The 23,298-nt window shown below is 45.2% G+C and overlaps 3 protein-coding genes across 3 annotated transcripts; 2 read left to right on the top strand and 1 right to left on the bottom strand.

Annotated features, from left to right (window-relative positions):
* The first annotated feature begins 1,533 nt into the window (after positions 1–1,533).
* Positions 1,534–9,816, top strand: cdh27 (cadherin 27). The gene is made up of 14 exons (XM_034532066.1): positions 1,534–1,554; positions 3,096–3,218; positions 3,365–3,514; positions 4,398–4,539; positions 4,623–4,786; positions 5,012–5,143; positions 5,826–6,008; positions 6,087–6,397; positions 6,559–6,701; positions 8,062–8,286; positions 8,365–8,580; positions 8,666–8,787; positions 8,887–8,949; positions 9,610–9,816. Exons 1-14 carry the CDS (start codon positions 1,534–1,536, stop codon positions 9,814–9,816), a joined length of 2,202 nt encoding a protein of 733 aa, XP_034387957.1.
* Positions 9,817–10,865: 1,049 nt separating this feature from the next.
* On the bottom strand, positions 10,866–13,611 carry LOC117731002 (protein LSM14 homolog B-B-like). The gene is made up of 8 exons (XM_034533113.1): positions 13,137–13,611; positions 12,872–13,035; positions 12,616–12,745; positions 12,314–12,487; positions 12,134–12,205; positions 11,767–11,907; positions 11,552–11,666; positions 10,866–11,468 (listed from the first exon to the last, which is right to left on the bottom strand). The coding sequence occupies exons 1-8, from the start codon at positions 13,261–13,263 to the stop codon at positions 11,312–11,314; spliced, it is 1,080 nt and encodes a 359-aa protein (XP_034389004.1). The 5' UTR covers positions 13,264–13,611; the 3' UTR covers positions 10,866–11,311.
* Positions 13,612–14,114: 503 nt separating this feature from the next.
* LOC117730918 (transcription initiation factor TFIID subunit 4-like) lies at positions 14,115–22,160 on the top strand. The gene is given in 18 exon segments (XM_034532982.1): positions 14,115–15,745; positions 15,957–16,090; positions 16,476–16,586; positions 17,018–17,098; positions 17,264–17,386; positions 17,609–17,698; positions 17,817–18,029; positions 18,172–18,313; positions 18,399–18,495; positions 18,680–18,849; positions 18,923–19,053; positions 19,263–19,388; positions 20,057–20,092; positions 20,094–20,114; positions 20,213–20,266; positions 20,268–20,336; positions 20,962–21,000; positions 21,002–22,160. Coding segments are annotated over 18 exon segments (2,514 nt in total). The 5' UTR covers positions 14,115–14,985; the 3' UTR covers positions 21,119–22,160.
* Positions 22,161–23,298: the final 1,138 nt, after the last annotated feature.

Raw genomic sequence — 23,298 nt, 5'->3', positions numbered from 1 at the left:
GGATGTGTTCTTCAGCTCTGAGGGAGAAGAGGGGGTGCTGACCTCCCCGCTGCCAGGTATGGAAACCAGAAACACAGCCGAGGGTTGCGAGAAAGCGCTGCGCGGTTACACCCCTAACGGTATTTTGTATCTGACTCACAGGTCCAAGGAAACAACAACAACAACGAGGTCATCAGTAATGGACTCTTTCGACACGTCCCTCGAGGTCTCGATGCCAAGTCCCGCAAGTCCTCCACGTCTTCAAACTCCTCCTCTGACAGTCAGACCAGCAATGCCAATGGAGGAGACACCCCCCGTCGTCAGGTCAGACGACGAGGAAACGCACACACCGGCACAGTCAAGCGAAGAGGCCGTGCCTCCGGAGATAGAGAGGGTGAAAAGTCAGACTCCATCCTCGTAGGAAGGACCCTCTCCACGATAGGTCTCCACCCTGCAGCGTTGGTACCAGACACCTCGGACCAGGGGCCAAGAGTGGACTTTGGGATGGGAGCCATTGAAAGAGGCCTCTCAGCCCCGACACACCGGCTCTTATCGCTGTTTTCAACCTTCACTTTCACTTATGAGTTGTGTACTGTGTCTGTTTTGGAGGTAGAGACTGTGAACTGTAAAAATTAAGATTTATTCATTCTCACCTGTTTACATTTATGTTTTTGACAGATAAGATTTGGTCCCCGGGTTTCTGACCTCACAGGATTTCTTGTTGATAAATGATGCATTTTGTACAGGACAAACACAACCCCGGGGAGTAAAGCAGTGATAAGAAGAATACAATAATAAGTGGGTTACTTGAGGTAAATTTGGCAACATAAGGCTTCATACTGTTAAAAATTCTGTATTAAAAGCATACATTGTCCTGCCGATGCAAAATTCACAGTTTTCTTAAATGAATCTCTAACAGGGTTTCTTTGTTTTAACAATAAAGGAAGAGAGGGAAAATGTATTCATGCGTTTCTAATAATCAAAACAAAACAGTTTCTGGTTATTTCTGAGATCGGCTGATTCCACAGAAGCCGAGGACGCTACAACCAAAACTTGTGAAGGCGACCTCGCGAAAAGCCGCAAACAATTTTCACATGCCGAGGGCCATAAAATGCACGTTGAAATCCCATCAATCAAATATCGGAAGGACGAAAAGATCCACCTATCAGTCTTTTGTGACTAAAGGGCAGTGTTTGACAAAACCCTTCACCTGCTTCCATTTAATTGTTGGCATGTATTTGACAGATAAGATAAGATAATAAACCAAACAGTTCCTGGTTATTGCACCAGCTGACTCCACGGACGCCGGAGGACGCTACAACCCAGAACCTTTAGGGCAGTGTTTTTCCCTTCACCTCGTTGTCCAATTCCTAAGAAACCAGCATGAGCAAACAGTGACATGTTGGAGGTAATAAACACACACACGCGCACACACCTGTGAATAGTGTTCTTGGTGTGTGGGTGTGTAAAGAAAAGGGGGCAGGGTCTCGTCTCCCTTCGCTCAAATAAAAAGTCCTCGTTCACGTTCACATTAGGATGTACCAAACAAGCGCCATGCTCTGCTTCTTCCTCCTGGTGAGTAGCAACACCGACTTCAGATCTTTTAAAATGTCTCCAATTAAAGTTCATTACTGTATCTTATCACTTCATGTTTAATAGGTGTTTTTTATTTCTGATTAAAGTAAGTGTTACTTTGAAAAAGAATTCAGAAAATGTGAGTTAAAGTGTGACTAATAATAATAATAATAATAATGCATTCTATTTGTAAGGCTCTTCATTTAAGAATCTCAGAGTTCCACAGAGCCAGTACATGGTTTAAAACTAACTATAAAAAAAAGGAATAGTTGACACAAGTCATAAAACTCAACTCAAAGTCATAAACTCCTTCCGTCTTAAAGAGTCCAGGGTCTGTGTTTGCCCTTAGGTGGTCAGGGAGGACTGGTCCATAAGCAAAAGGTCTTAAGGAGTCCAGGGTCTGTGTTGCCCTTAGGTGGTCAGGGAGACTGGTCCATAAGCAAAAGGTCTTAAAGAGTCCAGGGTCTGTCTTGCCCTCAGGTGGTCAGGGAGACTGTCCATAAGCAAAAGGTCTTAAAGAGTCCAGGGTCTGTCTTGCCCTCAGGTGGTCAGGGAGGACTGGTCCATAAGCAAAAGGTCTTAAAGAGTCCAGGGTCTGTCTTGCCCTCAGGTGGTCAGGGAGACTGGTCCATAAGCGGGGCGCTGCTGAGCAGAAGGCCCGGTCGCCCATGGGGCGGAGCTTGGTGTTGGGGACCCGAAGGGGCGAGCTGTTTTGTGGATCTGAGGGTGCGGGTGGAGGTTTGGGGAGTAATGAGTTATTGTAGGTAGGGAGGTGCATGTCCATTTATGCATTTATGGGTGAGTGGTAGGACTTTGTAGTCAATCCGGAGTGAGACAGGGAGCCAGTGGAGAACGGATGTTATGTGCTCATATTTCCGGACTCTCGTCAGGATCCTGGCAGCGCTGTTTTGAATGTATTGCAGTTTTTGGATGTTCTTGCCAGTGATCCCAGTGAAGAGTGAATTACAGCAGTCCAGTCTAGAGGAGATAAATGCAAGGACGAGCTTCTCTGCATCTGACAGGATGGTTAAATCAATAGGATTTTAAATAATGCAATAAACATCAGTCACTTTTTTTTAATCTTTGTTTCCAGTCAATATTAATTTCCATCACTCTGCTGGTCTAGATTCAAGTTTCTGTGTCGGTTAATGTGTTTAAGTGAGTCAGTGGTGTAAAATTGACCTCTTTGATACAAGAAATAAAAATACTATGTACGTTCAAACATGAGTTGCAAAGTACAGCATGTGATATACTCTTTTCTGTCCATTCTGAACTGGTTTCCCAACATAGCTGCACGCATCTTAAAAAACATCACTGCAAATGGGAGAGGCGACAAAAATGTCAAGCCTTTAGAAAAACATTCTTTCTTAGAAGTTTCATAAATGAAAAACCAGTGGAAACAGGTGCAAAACCTGTCAGTTCTTTGGTAAAAAAAAGAAAAAGTGATTTCCGATATATGCGTTGAAGGACACATCCAAATAAAGACGTAAGCTAAAGATCACAGAGTTGGCTTCAGGTTTGCTTGGCTGCTTGTCTTGCAGGTTGTTTACTCCTCAAGTGCAACATGCTCAGAGCTGCTGAGCCGTCACAGAAGAGGTTGGATCATCGGCTCTTTCACTATTGAGGAGGGGCTTTCAGGACCCTTCCCTTATGTGCTGGGCAAGGTGAGGAACCATCCAGTTTAGCCAGAATAGCCAATGTATTCATTTTCCAACTCAAATACCAATTATAAAACACTTACCCTTTTTACTTACACCATGTTATATCATCAAGAACACAAAGCCAACTGCAAAGTTGTTGGTGCTTACAGATAAATATCCAGCGGAGCTATCAAGTATACTTTGATCTTTTTGGGGAAGGTGTGGATGAGGAGCCAAAAGGAGTTCTGTCCATTAATAAGGAATCCGGTACCGTGTATGTACACAGGGCCGTGGACTACGAGGAGAATACAATGCTGAAGGTTAGACTCGCGTACATCTACTAGACAACCCCTTTCAGATACTGCTGACTGCTGACGTTACTCCATATCCTATGTAACGTTTGACACTCTGATGCACAGTCTGTCATATTGGTATTGGAATAAATAAACACATTGGAAAGGGGTCAAACCGTTAGAGCTACCGTGGAGCCCACACTGTCACTAACTGCACTCCGATTTTTGGTTAAAAAAAGAAGAAGTGATTTCCAACACAATATGCGTTGAAGAATACATCCAAGATGTCGAACTGATTCAGCAGAGACAAAAAAATAAATAAAGACGTAAGCTAAAGCGTAAAATGCTATCACCCCAGAAGAAATAAACAAACAACTCTGTTCCTTTAAAGACAAGCAGGTTTTTATCTGTGTAGCTAGCGGAGCATAGAAGTGCTAATGCCAGTTAATTAATGAAGCGCTATCGTACTCTGCTAATGTTAGCTACACATGTTTTCACGTAGAAACCTAAATCTGCTTCCGACCTCTCCGGGTAACGAGTATCACTATCACACAACGTTTAACCATAACTAGCTGGACATCTTTAAAACCAAGTCGGATAATTATGAAAAATCTTAAACGCTACGTTTGGCCATTCTGCGTTCGAGGGCGGGACTTAGCAAAGAGTCAAAAGCTTAATGAGCGATAAGTCGGACTTCTGGGTAACTACGGCTTTTTTGTAATATTTGTATTTAGTGTTATTATGTCACGTTCAGGGCCTGTCCATGCAGCACACACAAGCAGGACTCCCCACAGTGCTGTTGCACATGTAATCTTGTTTTACTCCATATCCTATGACAATATCCAATAATTCAACCACATTTCTTTCGTTGTATTGCGACCGCATTTGATTCACATCTTTTAATCCGTAGCTGAAATTTGAGGCCAGAAAGACTGATTTGTCGATTGAAACTACAATAGGAGTTGAAATTTCCATATTGGACATCAACGACAACCCACCACGCTTTCAGAGGAATCTGTTTGATATCAGCGTTGACGAGGAAACAACACAAGGTAAAGACTATCGGAAATAGTAAAAGAGAAAATTCTCTCACAATGTCTAATAAACGTCCGATTTTCTTGTCATTTCCCAACAGGCTCACATCTCCTGAACCTGGTAGCCTACGACAGAGACCAGAGAGGGACGCCAAATTCAACATTCCACTATGAAATCAAGTCTGTGGCTCCAAACCTTCCAGACACCAAGTTTGCCATTGATGAGTCTGGATCCATCTCCTTCAAAGGGTGTTTGGACCACGAGGCAAGTGTCTGTACAGTACATACTGTAACAGTGCATCGCATTGTATACGAGCTGTTCCTGTTCTGCAAGGTCTTCACTTAGAGAATGCAAATGTCATCTATTATCTCTCGTGTTAATCGATCACACTACCTTTTGGGAATGCAAGACACACAGATCATTATAGAAGGAAGAAAAAAAAAGGTGCCAGGGCTGCAATCAATCATTTAAAAATGTTCTTGCATTGAGGTGGCTGAAATGTTCACTGTGGTGGTGGAGGCCAAGGACCATGGTGACGTAGTCAGTCTGTCCAGTTCAACCACGGTTGTCATCCATGTGGAGGACGGCAACAACCACCTCCCGACCATCAGCGGACAAACAGTAAGCAGTTGTCCTGGTTAGCAACGTCAACAACACAATAATCCCAACTTTAATCTATAATTCTGATGTACAGTGCATGTTAGACTTTACATATTGCTGTTACCATTTATAAATATGACGGGAGATTGTGTTTTAGTCAAAACGTTAATCTTAGAGAATAAAGGCCAAGCTTTAAAAACAACATATATATATATATTTTTTTCAATTACTGTCGGAAAGAAACAATGTAGGAGGTAAATAAATTGTCCCATTATTTCAAAATAGATTTTATTATTTATAGATATTATTAGATATTAGGAATTCATGCTGCTAGTTTCATAAGGACTTTTATTCAAAACATAAAACCTTTTACAGTTTTACTTTATCATATCATTATTTTAGGGGACGCAGTGTTTTGCAAATGCTTTTGTCAGTAATTCAATTATATATAGTCGTTCAACCCCTGAATAAAAACCATAACAACATTATTTTAAGATAAGGTAGGAATATATACAACAAATTCTTCACCATGTTAATCTAGATAATTTTACACTTATATATTTTCCCGTCAACTCCCAGTAATTGTAGGTGAAAAATGTAGTCTACACTATTACCACAGTGTGTGTTTATACTTGATACTGGCGGTAAGAAGAAGTCCTATGTTTCTTTCCCCTGACCTCCGCACCTTGGATTCATACCACAGGGATCTGGCAAAGTAAAAGAAGACGAGATCGGGAGCTCTCCTCTCCGGCTGCACGCTTCAGACCAAGACGCCCCAAATGGCCGGGCGTGGAGAGCCAAATACACCATTCAGGGTGACACGGGAGAGCACTTCAAAATAAAGACAGACCCGGACACCAATGATGGAATCCTGACGGTCATAAAAGTAAGTGATGCTTGCGACACCCACCTCTAGTCCAGCGTGTAGTTTCTACACACATACATAACCACGGTATAATTTCAGCCTTTAGACTTTGAGGCGGGAGCACAAGTGGAGCTGACCATTTCAGTGGAGAATGAGGCCCCATATTTCTCCTGTAAAGTGAGGGAGAAGACGCCCTCGGGCCTCTGGAAAGTTGACTCCGGCAACGGCGCCGACGATGAGCCTCGCCATCACTCTGTAAAAGTCGTCATCGAAGTTGAGGACACCAACGACCCCCCGCTGTTCAGTGCGACCGTCAAAGAGGCCGCGCTGGAGGAGAACGCGCCCGTTGGAACCTGGGTGGAGAAGGTGACGGCTGTGGATGCCGACTCCAGTCAAGCAAGAGATTTTGTGTAAGAGGCTTTGTTCACGGTCTGGTGCGTTGGTGCGTTTGTCGGCAGCATAACGGAAAACAATACAAGCCTGATCAACAAAAGTCCAGTGGCCTGGTTATAATATGTGGGAGCTCTAATCTGGGACGGCCCGTAATAAAGCAAACTGTATTTGTCCTCAGGTACAAGATAGGAAGTGACCCCGCTGGCTGGGTGACGGTGGATCCACAAACAGGAGACATCACAACGTCCGATACGCCAGATAGAGAATCTCCTCATGTCGTGAACGGCGTCTACACCGTCGTGCTGCATGCGGTGGACGATGGTAAAACTCAAAGTGTTGCTCAATGCCACTGACACAAACCAACTATTTGATAATTTAATGAAATGTTTCATTTCAATCTCTACTGCTTTGAAGCACTTTTTCAGCCAAGCTAGATTATTGTCTGTTACTTGAAATAAATTGAACTGGTGGTGGTGGTTGTGTATTTTACTAAATAGATTGCATCTAATGCTGACTTAAATACAAGTTGAACAATATCTGCAACGAGAACCCATGACCCAATTATTAATATACAACTGCCCTCACAGGAATCAAGCCAAAAAGAGCCTAATAAACTCAGACAATAAAAAATTATTGACCAATAAATAAAACGAGCAATGGACACCACGGCGCCTCAAACTTACTTTTAACTCATTAATTAAGATAGATATAAAAAATGTAAACAATGACGGTTTGATAATGCTGATCACAACCCATATGTGAGCCATAATTTGATCGAGTTGGCGATTCTAGCAGCTCTAGCTGAACCCGTGACATGTGAACTCAAACCACCCAAATATCTCATCATGTCACCACTTTGGACACGGATGTAAAATGAGAATATGGAGCTCTGCCCTCCTGCGGCTGTTGATTTATATCCTTTCCTCGGTTCCATTCGCACAGAGTTTATCAGGGCTTTAAATGCGACTTGTGTTTTTTACTCTTGATAAATTGTGGCCTCAGATCTTTGGTTATCATCTGATTTTTCTGCTAGCGCCACCATGAGGTTCACATTTTGTGGGTTCAAGTTAAATGTCTCCACAACTGTTGGATGGATTGCATGACGGCTTGCCATGAAATTTGCAACACATTCTCTACATCTTCCGTCGCATACCTTGAATAGGGAGGGTAGAGCCGTAGTAGCACTTAAATGTCCCTTACCGATAGCACTTTGTTGTTTAGCACTTTAGTAGCACTTAAATGGCACTTACGGATAGTACTCTGTAGTTTAACTTTATTGAAGAAATTGTACTTGCTTGATTCTTGTTGTTCTGAGTTTGGACTCATGGTTTAATGCACTTATTGTAAGTCGCTTTGGATAAAAGCGTCAGCTAAATGACATGTAATGTAATAACATTCAAAGCACCCCTTTGAAAAATAACTTGGAATAACTTTGGTGATCCTTTTCGTTTGGCGCCACCATCGGGTCAACATTTTCACTGCTGACCAAATACCTTCAAAATAGCCCAAACTGCCCATTGGCAAATGTTAGCATGCTAAACGAAAGGTGGTGGAAATAGTACGAACATTATACCGGCTTCACGTCAACATGTTAGCATTGTCAGTGTTAGCATACTGACCTTAGTGTGTAAGTGGTGCTAGCATGGCTTATAGACTTGTTTGTTTTGTTCATCTTGTACAGGTAAGCCACCATTGACAGGTACAGCCACAATGAACATCTATGTGACGGACCAGAACGACAACGTGCCTCAGCCAACAGTGGACTACGTTGACGTGTGTTTGTCCGACGGCCCCACCACCATCAACATCACGGCCTTTGACCTGGATGCAAACCCATTCGGGGGGCCTTTCACATTTGAGCTGCTGGGGGATGTCGATAGAAACTGGAAACTCAACCCCTCATATGGTAGAGACATGCAATGATAGAGTGAAATATTAGAGCATATATAAAAAGAGCAAAAACAATCGTTTCATGTTCTCACAGGATACACAGCGGGCCTGGTGAAGGAGCCCAGTGTGTCTGCTGGCCCGCATACAATTGATCTGAAGATCTCGGACATGCAGGGAGTGTTTGGCGTTTACAGCCTCAGCGTGACCGCGTGCGACTGCTCCGTGACGTCCAACTGCCGAAGCCGCACGGCCACCAAAGCCGTCTCCGGTGCAATGGGCATTGTGTTCGCCTTGCTGCTTTTACTCCTGTGTAAGAAATTAAATTGTCGCTAGCGTCAAGAGGATACTGCTATCTCGTCACAATTCTGATTTTTTGGTCTCCTCCCCGCTGACAGTTCTGCTACTGATGGCGGTCGTCGTCAGCTGCAAAGAAGAGTCCATTTTTCTAGAGACCAGGGATTCCTCTGGAGAAACCCTCCTTGTATCCAACATCGAGACACCTGGAACAGACTGCCAGGTCGCTGCTTAAAAAACATTTGCAAAACAAACCAGTGACACTTTCCCAGATTTGTGTTCATGCCCATATCAGTAACTGTCCCCCCCCCCCCACCCCAAGGTACCTGACAGTTTCCTGGCACTGTCCATTGATAAGACGCATCACAGCAAAGCTTCAACAACGGTTTGAAAAGATGCAAATTATGTCGGCTTAAGTTTTCAATTAAATTGCAATAATCTTCAGATTTTTACGAGGGGCACAATGTTGGTCTTTCAAAGACGTTCTCACACTCATACTTTGAAGATAACATGCCTTGTAAAAATGAGTGTCGTCAAAATGTGCCATTGATCACAGTAGCTCCTGTCACTCAACAGGTTGTGGAGACAACTTTGATCGACCAATACTTCAGAGATTACAGAAGGGAGAATGTTCCCTACCTATCCGATGTGGACTGGAACCAGGTATTAAGCACTCATTAAAGGTCAAATATCAGTTCTAACTGCATGAAAATAATTCCTGTATCACTCTTTCCTCTAATCAAAGATGACTTGGAAATCTAGGGAGTCTAAGGGCTACCATGGCAACCGACAGGTAGACAGTTGCTTGAATCGCCATTATCGCTCGTTACTTTGAGGACGCGGCTGAAGAAACTTACTTATGTAAACTTATTGTACAGATTGATGACATGAGCACAATGGATCTCCGCTACAAAAGGAGCTCAAGCAATAGAAGGGACGCTCTCCTCGGCCTGCTTCATGAGGTTGGTATCTATAAGGCACTGTAAAAGTATGCAGAAGAATCACTGGGTAGTAAGACTTTGCTTGTTTCTTCCCACTCCTGCAGAAACTCTCTCGCCTGGAGACAGATGAAGATTTAGAGTACCCGCCTCACCTCTACGCCGATGAGGGAGACTCGGACACCCTCTCGGAGCTGGACGACATCTCCATTTATGACGAGGATTCGATCGAGAAAGCGACGACAGACTTGGGCCCCAACTTCAAGCGACTGGCGTCCATTTGCAAACCACCACATACGCAAAACAATGCATAACCGACGTAATTTGTTCTCGAGCGGTGAAACCAACGGGACATTTTGGAAACCACGCAAGGGCTGCGGTCGAAAAGTCTAAAGATGACCTCCTAACGCCTATTCCTAGCCACTTTCCCTTGACCTCTTTGGAATAAATCATGCGGTCAAGGAAAGATGTGGAGATTTCAAGAGGAGTTCTGAAAAGACAAACTGCACTTTCACGACGAGATTGTGAGGCGGGCATGATGAAACATGAACTACAAAAAGTGCAACAGATACCCCGTGTAGTCATACAACCCGAAACCGACAAGTCCTTCATGTGCAACATCAATATTTCCTATGGGCATAAAGTCAATTTAGCTTTTTACTGCTTGATACCGATTGAAGACCCATCTCGTCAACTGACGCCCTTTGCTGCTGCAAGTCTGGAAATGTCCCAGTCATGGGAAGAAGGATTCTCATCTTAAATATGGAGATACTTCATTACCATGGTTGGAATTGAAATTTAAAAAAATGTATACAGGCAGCACGTTATGAATGTTATTAGTCCATTGATTAGAGAAGTAGTATTTTTTTTTTCCCCTCCTGCACCTTTTCAGAGAATTTCTTTAGCGACACTTAACTATATTCATTTCATATTCTTGCTTTTTTTTTTTTTTACAGGTTAGAAGTGAATAAATACATATGAAATAAAGCAAGATGGTTTTCACCATCTACTCATATTCAGCAACATGAATCCCATTAGCTTATGACTGTATAAAATAGTTAGACCGGTGCAAGATGAGCATATAGTTTGTTTTCATGGAAATTTTGCAGCTGCATCTTCCCTTTGGCAAAGGCTGGTCCAGTGTCTCCTAAAGGAGCTAAGAAAGGAAGCATTGAAGTCATTTCCTTAGCATTTAGAGAACTCCAACAGCTCTCATTATCCACTTGGGTACTTTCAGGTCACTTCACTCGTTAGGAACCTTCCTAACGAGCAAAGCTGTGGTTTTAAGGTTGATGGATGCCAATGCGTCACCAGAGATGGAAGCCATTTTGTTAATTATAGTATTTAATAGCAACTGTTACAAAGTCCTCCACAGTTTTAATTTGACAAGTATGAAAGAAATTAAGTAGAGCTGCCCTCCAAAAGCAATTTGTTACATTCGGACAGCCAAGTAGACAGAAGAATGCAATATATTTAGCCCCGAAAACAAAGAAAAACTACTTTGTGTGCCTGCTGGCCTGTTCAAAAGACAAATTCCACATTGCATCTTTACCAAGCTAACTGCAAATTAATAAATTTGCTTCCAGCATACAGCTGCTTGATTAAAATAAATTCCTCTCCCATTTCATATAATAAAGCGTCAAAGTACAAAATTCCCTGAAAGCGAATTTGGGATCGAGGGAAAGAAAATTAAAATAAATGTCTTCGCCTTAAATTTGGGGAGGGAAGAAAAGAAAAAAGGGAGGTACTTTTTTAAATAAGTAGAAAAACTACAATATTTACAGAAAAGGTTAACAAAAAGAAGCGCCTTCACACCCTCCCACTACCAATTTTTGGGAGGAGTTGCTGCTCCGTGGCGCTCTGCCCTCGGCGTCCTCGGCCCCTGAATCCTCGGCCTCGCAGGAAGCGCCCGGGCACTCCAAATGTTTCCATGTTCATTTTTTTCTCCTCCGCCCAGGTGGTTCTCCTGCAGAAAAAATTTCAAAATAAGGTTTTTATTGTTGAGCATGACAAACCACTGAGGTAAGGACACATGGTTACATGAGTCACCTGGGCGTCAGGTCTGAGGAGATGTTGTCAAAGAAGCATTTGGCTTTGTCGTAGTACTTCTCTCCGAGAGAGTCCTCCTGCATACCCGGGCTGTCCTGGCCCTCCCCGGAATCCACTGTGACAATGCACAAAACTACTAAATGCATGTCCACACACACACAAAATTGCTTTATGTGATGTTCACTTTCGACGGATATCCTTTGAAATAAACATACCCACGACCTCCTTAGTGAGTTCGTCTTTAAACTGAGCATTTGCGGTTTCAAAATCAAAATCGGACTCAAACTGCAAGGTCGTGGCCTTGGAGTTCTTCACAAGGAGTTGGCCTCTGCTTCGGTTCCTGGACCTGCGATTGCCTGCACGTGACCACCAGAAACATTTCAGACAAACGCTATACTGTGAAACTGGTTTGCGTAACCGTTCGGAACAGGTTCATCTGGTCTTGGATATGTGCTTACAGACGGCACTGCAATTAGAGTTTACTTCGACAATTCCTGCTCCTTACATGGAACAACAAACAAAACAATACTGCAACACACCAGTAAAAGAAAAAGCTAGAAAGTGCATTTCTAATTTCGATACCTTGTTTCTGCCTTTGCTTCAGGTTCTCGGGGCCTTGAACCTTGGCTACACTTGGCTGAGATGGCGCCCGAACTAAAACACAAATAAATGAAATGTTTAAGTCTTCAGATGGATTAGAAGCTATGCAACCAACGAGTGCCGTCTCTTGCATGTTGGGAGCCGCTGTTTAGGTTGGCTTACTGGTGGGTACGTTCTCCTTCTGAACCGGGCGCGGGTTTGGACGAACAGCCGGTTTGCCTTGAGGCTGGGTCAAAGGCTTCCCCCTTTTCTGGGCGGCGCTGTCCATGGGCACGGTCTGCACAGCCTGCTCCACCATGGGGGCCCTTCTGGCTGGCATGCCATGAAGTCCTGGTACTGAGGGGAGCAGGAACAAACATGGTGGGGGCTTGAGCAACAGCAGATTCATAAGTGAAATAGCCACTTTAGCGTTGGAAAAATAAAAACAAAAAGTATAGAATACGACATGGAGACATGTGCTGTACCGAGGCCCAGTGCTGCATTGTACTGCTGGTTGAGGAGAGAAGTAGCAGCCAGCTGGTTGTAGGTGGGCAACATGTCCCTGTATGAACTCCAGCGTGGGTGATACGCAGCAGAGGAGTTGCCCAGGGATGACTGAAATAAAACATTACGACAAAATTAACCCGTTTTATCAGTAGAGTATTAGGACTTTTGATGAATGGCATGTGTAAATAATGTTTACAAAATCTGCCAAATCCCAGGGCACGCACACACACACACCTGTACAATAGCAGGGTCACGAGGCAGTCCATGGTGTGGTTTTGGTGGCTCAGACACGGTGATATCTTTGATATCACTTCCTCTGAAGATTATGTATTCATAAGTTTCATCTTTGGGTGGCGCTGGTCTTTCACTGTACCGGTCCTCTGTCCCGTAGGATTTAACTGTTGGGGAATAAAAAATAAAAAAACAATGCTAAAAAAACTCACTCTACCGTCATGAAGAGATCTTTAGAGGAGGGGAAACCACGTGTCCATCGTCCTACCTTTGGCCAACGCGACGGTGGACCTGTCGGTGTCGACGGACGACAATATGCCCTCATACCGCATCTGCGCCTTGGATATCAAACTGATTTTACTGCCAATGTACGGGGTGCCTCCTCCAGCACTCATGGTCGCAGCGGAAATATGTTTTTCAAAGTCAAAAAGCTGTGGTTGAATCACGGAGCTCTGAACCGCGGCGTGCACACATCAGACAATCAAATCGGATCAGCTGTGTGCACAATTAGCGCGCACCTGTGCGCTTTATAAGCTCGTCAGTGACACGCCTCTTTGCCGAATGCGCGCACCTGCGTGCGAGTTTGTATCTAAAATCCACTGTTATCTTATTATCATATTAGGCTCTGTCATATTATACCATTTCAGATAATCAAGTCGCATGTGGATGGCAAAAAGAAAAGTTAATTGAAATATATTAAATTAAATGGCAGTGTGAAGATTAACATGTCAAATTGCCATTTAACAATATATATATAGATATATATTATATATCTATATATATAATTAATAAAATCTTATATATATAATTTTTATTTTTCAGTTTTCTTTTTAACATATGTACACATGATTACTTTAAGTAGTACAACATAATATTTTAATGTCACTCATTAGATTTAATTCCATATACATTGGCACATGCAAAATTCCTCACAGCTGTATTTGATGCGATATATATATATGTGTGATAGATAATGCGATATATATATATATATATATAACTATCTATGTGAGTGAGAAGTGTATTGGCCTATACCACAATATGACTAGTTAAGCCTATATCTCTTATAATAGCACAGTTCTAACTTTTTAATACATGACAACCGTAACATTAGCCTACATTTGAATTTATATTTAAAAACCGAAAGCAATGTAAAAGTATTTGTCCCATGACTGCAGACTGTAGGCTACACTATTTGCTCTCTAGGAGGGCGGGGCGCCCTCGCGAGCCTCTTTTACAATAGCTACTTCACGCGCTGGCCAAAAACACTGCAGCCATCTTGCCCCGCGCACCAAGAGTGAGTGAACTGTGAAATTCGGTCGGTTGGCTCGTCGTAAACCGCGTTATCGTTCTCCCAATAGTGACGCTGCGCAATTCCGACACCGAATCGCCATTTGGGTTTGTGTAAACTCGTCGGCGACCGCGTAATATTTGACGGAGACCGTTCGTCTCCGAACACGATGTCGTTCCGTCCCGCGCGTCCCCTGGAATGACAGCTGAAGCCATTGGTACCGCCTTTTAGAATGCGCAGCGGCCAATCACAGCTCGCGGAAATCCCTGAGCCGAGACGTTTCGCCGTTGTGCGCACGCGCACGTCAGTCTCGGGGTAAGTCCCTAGCTTCTCACAAGCTCGCAGGAGTGTGAAGATGGCGGTTGGCTCCGGTCCGTTGGATGAGCCTTTTTTACACACAGAGGTGAATACAGCGGTAGTTTGTCATCCCGTGCCGTCTGTAGAGTCACACCTGTCGTTCTCGTGGCACAACAACCACCGGTGTCGGCACGAGGCAGCCCGTAATTACATGGCTATAGTTCCCGGTCAGCGGGGTAGCGCGAGCTAATGTCCAGCTGGGACTTGGTCAAGACGATTGCCAGAGCAGGTACGCTGTAACTACTAATGTTGTTTTCCTCTTTGTCTCTCCGGGTATATACACATAAAGAAACCGCCGGGCCGACTGAGATAAAAAGAAGCCCCAAAAGAAACTAAAAACTGTCAAGAATTTTTGCCCCCATCACAAAATCAAGATCCGTCCGTGCTCCTTCCAAACAAGTTGAAGTTGCGGAGTGGAGAGGGGGGTGCAGGGGGGTCTCATCATAACGAGGTCCCCCATGGTTCGACCATGGATGCGTCGACGGCCAGCACGGACTCCACCGCGGGACGCGACCCCGACAAAACACTTGTTGCTAGCGGCGCCGTGACTCCGCTCACGAACCACCGGGGGAAAGTCGGCTCGCACTCGGCGCAGACTTTCAACGGGAGCCAAATTATGAACTCTCACTATTCAGGAAGTGCCGACTCTCTCGCGGGGGCGACGCCGACAAGTGTCAGTGGCGGTAACGGCGTCGGTACCGTGATATCCGTCACCGGTGGACCGGCGGTGTCAAAAGGGCTGAGCGGCGCAATAATAACGCACCCTTCGTCAAACAGCGTGATTCAGACGCCGCTCGTGAACCCGCAGAGCGTCGTGGTCTGTGCGGCTCAGCCAGCGGGGCTCGCCAGGCCGCCCGCGCAACCCGCGGGCTCGGGTGCAACTTTGAACGGGACAAACGACGCCGGTCGAGCCGCGGCGGTCAGCGCAACGGGTCACGCGGGTTTCGGCACCCGGACCCCGCTTGTAAACGTCAGCCAGCCGTCCAACCCGGTGCCCTTCGGCGCCGGGTCGCACATAATCAAGGCTGAGCCGCCCGCAACAATAATGCAGTCGGTCCCGCCGCCGGCTGTCACTCCTGGTGCCGTCGGCGTTCCCCGGTTCCCGTCGACGGTGGCGAGCGGTCCCGGCGGGATCCGAGCCCCGACGCCCCAGATGTTGGCCCCGAGGCTACCCCACACCTCACCGGGACAGAACAGTATCGGCCTGCATAACATCCAGCTCCCCCCTGGTGAGTGAGGCCGTTCAGTTACACATTTGACTCGGGTCCTTTTCCATTTGGCTCTTGATCATTGATTGTAAAAAAAATAGATAATTGAATGATTATTTTCTTTTTGAATGTTGGTCAATATACATGTATAGAGCATGTGTCCTCTCAGACTCACTATGAGTAGCGTGCCAGATGCCCTAAATAACACTGTTTGTGGTGATTTATGGTCCAGGGATGGTGCTTGTGCGCAGTGAGAGTGGACAGCTGCTGATGATTCCTCAGCAGGCTCTGGCCCAGATACAGGCCCAGGCACAGGGAGGCATGGCACCTCGGACCGCTACTCCAACAAGCATGCCTCCTGGGCAGGTAAGGTCCCCTTCTCTGCCTTGGAAGAGCTCTGTGTCAGTGTTATAGTCCACGTAGAGCTTTACCCGTCCTGCAGGTAGCACCTGTTTAATAGCACCTTAGTTCATTTACATATCATGTGATCGATTTGAGACGGCATCATTTGCCCATTCAAGACATTCCTATGAAATGAAATTGGATTTGACCATTTCTTTACTGGGCATTGTGGAATGAGGGGGCTCTTGGCTGAAATAGTGACACGGAAGTGCCATGGAAACCTTCATCTAAAGGCGTATCTTAACAAACTTATTAGATTGCTGATCATTAAATTACGTGTCATTTTAAGTCTTCTGGTTTGACAAAACTGTGTGTTGTCCATCCTGTCTCGTTTCACGGCTCGTCTCAGGCTCCTGGAAACATCATCAGACAAGTCGCCCCCAGCACAATCCGTCAAGGCTGTCCCGCCCCGGCGCCACTCGCTGCGACCACCGCTCTTCACAGACCTCCCATCCTTCAGGTAACCCTGTCTGTTGGCGTCAGACGATTTCTCATTCTGGTAACTTTGCTCATGCTACAGACTGACGGATGATACAAAGTGCCCCATTCACTGTGTGACACATGAACTGGTCATATCAGAATGTCCTATAATACATTATCAAAAGGACACTGAGTGCATTTAGCCTCAATGGTGAGGATACGAACACACACAGTCATTTTCTAAAAGATGGGTTGTTTGGTGCATAGTGAGAATACAGTTTTTTGTGATTGCCTGGGTTTATTGGAGGAGCACCTGCTTCCTCCTATGAACCTGACGTTTGATGCACTTGATCGACTGTGAAGCAACTCTAAAACCCCACACTCTTCTGCGATGACTTGAAAGTGGGCTTTTGGCACATTTGAACCGCCTAAATAACAGGTCTGTGATAATGGTGATGTCTGTCTTCCCAGAGCTCAGTTGGGGTTGCAGTACCAGGAATCACCCCCAGGACTGTCAGCCAAACAGCTGGGACCACAATAACAATAAGCAAAGTGAGTTGTGCTCTGCCCCAAGGGATCTGGGGCAGGGCTGGGCGTCTGCATGTGCTGTAGACAACAGTCGTATGATAAAAGAGAGCAAAAGATGTATACTGTGGTCATTTAAAAAAAAAAAAAAAGGAATTTGTTCATAATCTGTATGCTCTGTGTTTTTGTCAGGAGACGTTGGAGAACGTGAAGAAATGTAAGAACTTCCTGTCCACATTGATCAAGCTGGCATCCAGTGGGAAGCAATCCACAGAGACTGCAGCCAGTGTGAGAGAGCTGGTCAAGGACCTGTTGGTGAGTGAGCCCCACATACAGGAGACACATGTCAATGAATATACCTCTCATTTAACATTTAACGAGGATATTGTCAAATCACAAATAAATACAATTCTTGACTTAAAAGTAACAAATTTAAATAATTCCCGCCTGTCCTTTTAAAAAAAAAAAAAGAAAACATCATCTGTACCTGCACACGATTGCTCTCTCTCAGCTCTTTATGCCTGAATATTGTACTAGGAGGGCAGACTGGAAGCGGAGGATTTCACCAGCAGATTGTACAAAGAGCTCAACTCCTCACCCCAACCTTACCTCGTGCCTTTCCTCAAGGTAAGATAGCTTATATTCTATTGCCACTTTCTACTTGACATTTTCTCGGAGCGCAGGAAGCGCGTGTCATCTTTTAAGTGCATTTTTCTGTCAAATATGACCTGTTTATCTTCTGCAGAGAAGCCTCCCAGCCCTGAGGCAGCTCACCCCAGACTCAGCCGCCTTCATCCAGCAGAGTCAGCTTCCCCAGCCAGCTTCGGCTCCAGTCCCCTCCACCTCACCCATCCCCACCACGGTGGTCCTGGGCAGCCCAGCGCCCCGTCTCACTGCTCCAGTCATCAGGCCTCAGTTCCAGCCAGTCATAAGCAAACCAGGACTGACCCCCTCACTGGTAAACACATATTTATTAGATGTCTGTAGCTTTCAGCTGCAGTTGTATCTCCACTCCCTGACATTGCACAATCAACGTAAAAAGGTTACATATGACTCTGGTAATATCTACACAATCTGCATTTTGAACTTCATCCATGCAGGTCATCCAGGCCCAACAGCAGAGGGCAATATTAAAACCTCAGGTAGCCTTACCTGCGACCCCCATGGTGACTCTCAGGAATCAGGCCCCTGGCCGCATCATGCTGGGACAGCAACAGGTCCAGCTGAAAGCGCTGCAGCCAGGTGAGGACGTCGATGTGATCACATCTTCCGTCTGTCTTTCTGTGGGTGACGTGGAGTATTCATTGAGATTTGGTGTCTCTGCCAGTTCCTGTGAGGCCGGAGGTGTCACCCTTTTCTAGACACGTCTCTGCTGCATCCTTGAGCCTGGCTCAAAAGAACAAGCTGAAAGAGGTGGGCGGCAGGTAAGAAGAAAGATTACTAAATTCTAATCAATTTCACCATGAATCTCCTTTTTAATTACGCAGGTTTTTACTGAAATCATCACTTGCAGGTGAAACATTTACTTTTGGATGAATTACAGTTCATAGTGATATGTCAGAGGTTCAATGCTGTTTTTTTGCCACACCTTTTCGTTAACGTTTACAGAGATGAGGACGACATCAACGACGTGACCTCCATGGCCGGAGTGAACCTATCGGAGGAAAGTGCTAATATCCTCGCAACCAATTCTGGACTCGTGGGAGCGGTGACGCGTTCCTGTAAGGACGCGGCTTTCCTCCCCTTTGCCATCCTACAGAAGAGAATGCAGGAGATAGGTGAGACATGTCCAACCTTTATGATCCATCCATCCATCCATCCCTCCTCCTTAAGCCTCTGTTGCTCTTCCAGGTCGGAGGTATGGTGTGACCGACCTGGGTGCGGAGGCGGTGAACTTTGTCTCCCACGCGACTCAGCAGCGGCTCCAGAACCTGTTGGGGAAGGTTTCCCATGTGGCTCAGCAGAGAAACGCCAACTTCAAGGTTTGTTCACAGCATCGCGAGAGAGACTCGTACGAGCAGACGTGTTTCCTCCCCATGGTTCACGTCTTGGTGTTGGTGCTGAGGCTCCACGGTTTTTACAATACTGCCTTTATTTAGCATGCAAGGGGCGGATACATCCAGCAATGTTTTGAGTTCACGTAAACACAATCATTTTTTAGCCTTTTCTGGGATAACACTGTTGTTTGCAGGAGGATGACACTTGCGAGCAGAGCAGTGATGTTCGTGCTCAGCTCAAGTTCTTTGAGCATTTGGACCATCTGGAGAAACAACGGAAGGAGGGGCAGGAGAGAGAGATCCTCCTGAAGGCAGCTAAGGTGCAGCTCAACTCACAGATGATGATTGTAATCATAAAAATATGTCCAAAGGGAAGCTCACTTAACACACGATTGTAGTAAAAGGTAATGGGGTAGGAGAGTAAGTAAAACTAGGGTCAATAAATAGCCTTTTCTTTTTTTTGAAATTTCTTTTTATAAATACTGAGATAAAAAATATTCTATGTTACATTTAAACCCTGAACAAAACATGCACTTTTGTTGCCGTGATTTATTACATGCAGCAGGCATTGATGATCTTCTGGGATTAAATAGACTTTAATCCATTTTTCCTATTTAATTTAATTTAATTTAATTTAATTTAATTTAATTATTTCGTATTTCAAGGCCATACTATTTGTAATGTCTGGATGAGATCCAGCCATTTATTTATAATAGCAGGTGTCATAAATGCTGATTTGTTTGGCCTACATTAGTGTTTTGGTATCCCGCAGCTCTTCTCTTCTTCTATAAAGTTTGACTAAAGGCCGCTTGTGAGTCCGACTCTCAGGATGTTAGAATATAACTCACAGCTTCTAACAAATGTTCTATGTGATGTATCAAATAGCATTGCCGCAGCTCTAAATGTAAATATTGATGTCCATCAGATTATTCAAGGGACTTGATCTGCTTCTGCCAGCATCCGTTATTAATGTGTCTCGCTCTTGCAGTCTCGAGCTCGGCAGGAGGACCCAGAGCAGCTGCGGTCTGAAGCAGAAGGCGAAAGAGGTACGATGAGAGGAGCAGGGCGGTCAACGAGTGTCCTTTTTCTGCATGTTTAGGCAATGCAAGCGGGGAAGTTTCATGTTGCCGTGTGTGCCTGTCAGATGCAGCAGCAGGAGCTGGCTCAGATAAGACAGAAGGAGGCCAACCTCACCGCAGTTGGCAGCCATCGGTCCCTGGAAGAAGAGGAAGATGCTGGACTCTCCGTCCTCCTCCGCTGCAGCCGAGGTAACTGCTAATTGCAGTGCGTTTCCCCACACGGTGTTATTCGTCCTGGGCCAGCTGGAGAAAGAAGCTGTGGTGTAGCTTATCCATAAAGTCTCCATAAAGGGGCTTTCTCATTCTTTCTCTCCACATTCAATCTTCTCCCGTTTGGATTCACGGGGGAGCGTCCCACAGTAGCAGAGGCTTTTCTCCGAAATGAGGCGTCTAACCATTCGCCCTGTATAATTCCCTCAGGAAACAATGTGCGATATCCCTTCATTGGTTTACTTTACTTTGACAAAGGCTGCGGTAATTTGAAGCTGGTGTTTATTTGTACACTTCCCCGCTCCCGATGGCGTCGCCTCTTTGTGCTGGTTTTTATGCACGTCGACGTCTTCATAATGTTTAATTGAAAAATACAAGAAATGCAGACGGTCTCCGAGCTGTATTGTATTCTGTTAGGTGCAATGCTTTTGGACACGCACACTCTGCACATGGGAAGGCCCCGACTCTGCTGCTCCTTTAGTGGTCATCAACAAATATAAATGTATAAAAGATGTGTGGGTAATGCACCTCTTCCTCCCCCACCTTCCACCCTAAACCTCTTGTTCTCCCCCGTCCTTCTGTCCTCTCATCTCTTAGGGGTCAGGCGGGTCCCTCTCTGTCCGGTGGGGCGTCGGCGTCGGCCCTCCAGACCCACGAGGCAGCGCATCACACGCGTCAATCTCAGGGACCTGCTCTTCTGTTTGGAGAACGAACGATCCACCAGTCACTCCCACTTCCTCTACAAGGGCTTCCTCAAATAGGCCTGGTGTCAGAGGGGTGCGTGTGCGTGTGTGTGTGTAGAGAGGTCAACCCCTCCCACCACAGAGACAGACTCTTCTGAATGATGAACAGGAGGAGGAGGGCAGCGTCTCGTCACTTCAGATACACCTGATAACCTGAAGTACAGTAAAGTACAGTAAAGGTGCACCACTTATGGACTATTCCTATTTACTCTGTTGCAGTAGTGGATTAAGTGTGTCATGAGGAAGGGTTCCTGTTTGAACAAATGGCTTATTGTATGCACTGTCACTCAGTACAGTATATTTTTTTTGATTATTTGTATGCTCATTAGACTTCAAAGCGACGGAAATCATTTTTAGTTTTAATAGACTACCGACTAATTTGATTGAAGATTTTATTTTTGATTTGTTAACTGAACTGTGTAACCTACTGAGTTGCCTTCCTAGCTATGAATAAGCCATATAGCCACGCTGCAGCGATTAACCGCTCCGTCTGTCGTCTCCATCACTATACTTTTATTTGTTTCAGCATATTTATTCCTAAAACTCGAGCTTAATTAATGTTAGATATTTATTTAATTTCCCGTTTCACGTAGCGTGAATTCAAAACAAAAAAAGAAGCATCGACCTGCATAGGAAGTGTTTTAAAATCAGTTTTGATCTGCTGTTGGGTGTGCGTAGATTTCAGTGAGTGAAGAGGGGTTTGTTCTTTGTTATCTTTTAGTTTTTTAATCTTTTAAATTGTTCTTTTTAAAAGTAGTTTAACATGTATTGACTTCTCAAACCGAATAGGTTTCAGAAAGCTTTTAACCCTGTATTGCTATACCAAACCATACATCTACCTGAAAGTGATTTCTATTTTTGTAGATGCCCACAGACACACACATTTTTACTTTTTTCAATAGTGACTGACCGCGTCCTCCGACTCAAGAAGGTGGAGTATCTTCTTGTATGTTTGTAAATGTCACACCTGAGGTTTACACATGGTTTTGTATAGAATTGAGAATTTACCCACCCGGCATAAAGAAATTAAATAGTTTGAATAAATACTGATTTTACAGGACCTGGTGTGGTTTGGTGATTCCAGAGAGAATTCATAATGGTATTGTGTTGCTCTGCATCCCACCAGGGGGCAGCATTGCGTCATCTTAACATCTGGATGCGTGCTCCATGTGGCGCTGAGGATACCGAGGCTTTGCACATGAATGAGCCGAACGCCTTTTAATTCCTTCTCACTCTACCTGTTCGCAGATAATTCCACTTAATCCTCTAACGTCTGCAAAGCCGCATGTAGTACACCATGCGTGTCCCGAGGGTCCACTATGGAGACGACTCCCTATGGGCAGAACACACACACACACACACACACACACACAGTCTGCTCCCAGGCTGTGCTGTTCTATGTCGGGGAGTCGTGTTCGAGTCCGTCTCCATTATCGGACCGACACACACGCACTCACTGGCAACAGCTGCAGCATCAGCTGCGAGTATTCAGCACAACCATGGGGCTGGACATAATTAGGCCATTCTGCCACTGGGACAGTAGCCTGATGCTGCAATGATTGGGAGCAGCTTTCGTATCGGCGCAGACCAAAGCGGAACAATAAGTGTATATTTGGAGCCATCAGTGGGCATGTGCCTGCACTATTATTTTCTATAATGAAAGTACATCTGGGGAGCCACTAGGTGGCAATTTACCCCCGTTACAGGATTCTGTCTCCTGTAGCTGTGGACTGAAACGGCAGGTTCTGGTGTATAGTGAATGTTCTCTTGTTGCATTTGGTTAAGTTAAGCGCTCACGTGGTCACGCTGGACGATGCACACCACGAAGCAAATCTGTCGGGCACAAAAGAGAGAGAGAGAAAGACGCCGTGGATTGCCAGTTATGTCCCGGTGTTGTGCCGCTGCGAGCGAGCCGAGCTGGATGAAAACCAGGCTTTCACTCATGAGCACAGAGCTGGCGTGGCCCGGGCGGCGTCTGTCTGGTGCTGGTCGCTCGGGTTAGGCCTCGACCCTCGCGCCTCAAACCCAATCCAATATTTTTCCTGGTAATCCTCCTTTCCACTCCTCAACCACTGCTTGCTCTTTCAGAGTTAAGTCCACATAAGGCTCCCACTTGAGTGCCAGAGGCAGAGCAACAACAGGGATGGTGCGGTTGCCTAGCGACGTCTCAGTCACTGCACCTGAGGGTGTTGGGTAAC

This window comes from Cyclopterus lumpus, chromosome 5 (genome assembly GCF_009769545.1).
Source record: "Cyclopterus lumpus isolate fCycLum1 chromosome 5, fCycLum1.pri, whole genome shotgun sequence".
In the NCBI taxonomy this organism is placed as follows: domain Eukaryota; kingdom Metazoa; phylum Chordata; class Actinopteri; order Perciformes; family Cyclopteridae; genus Cyclopterus; species Cyclopterus lumpus.
This window is presented reverse-complemented; position numbering and strand designations above follow the sequence as displayed.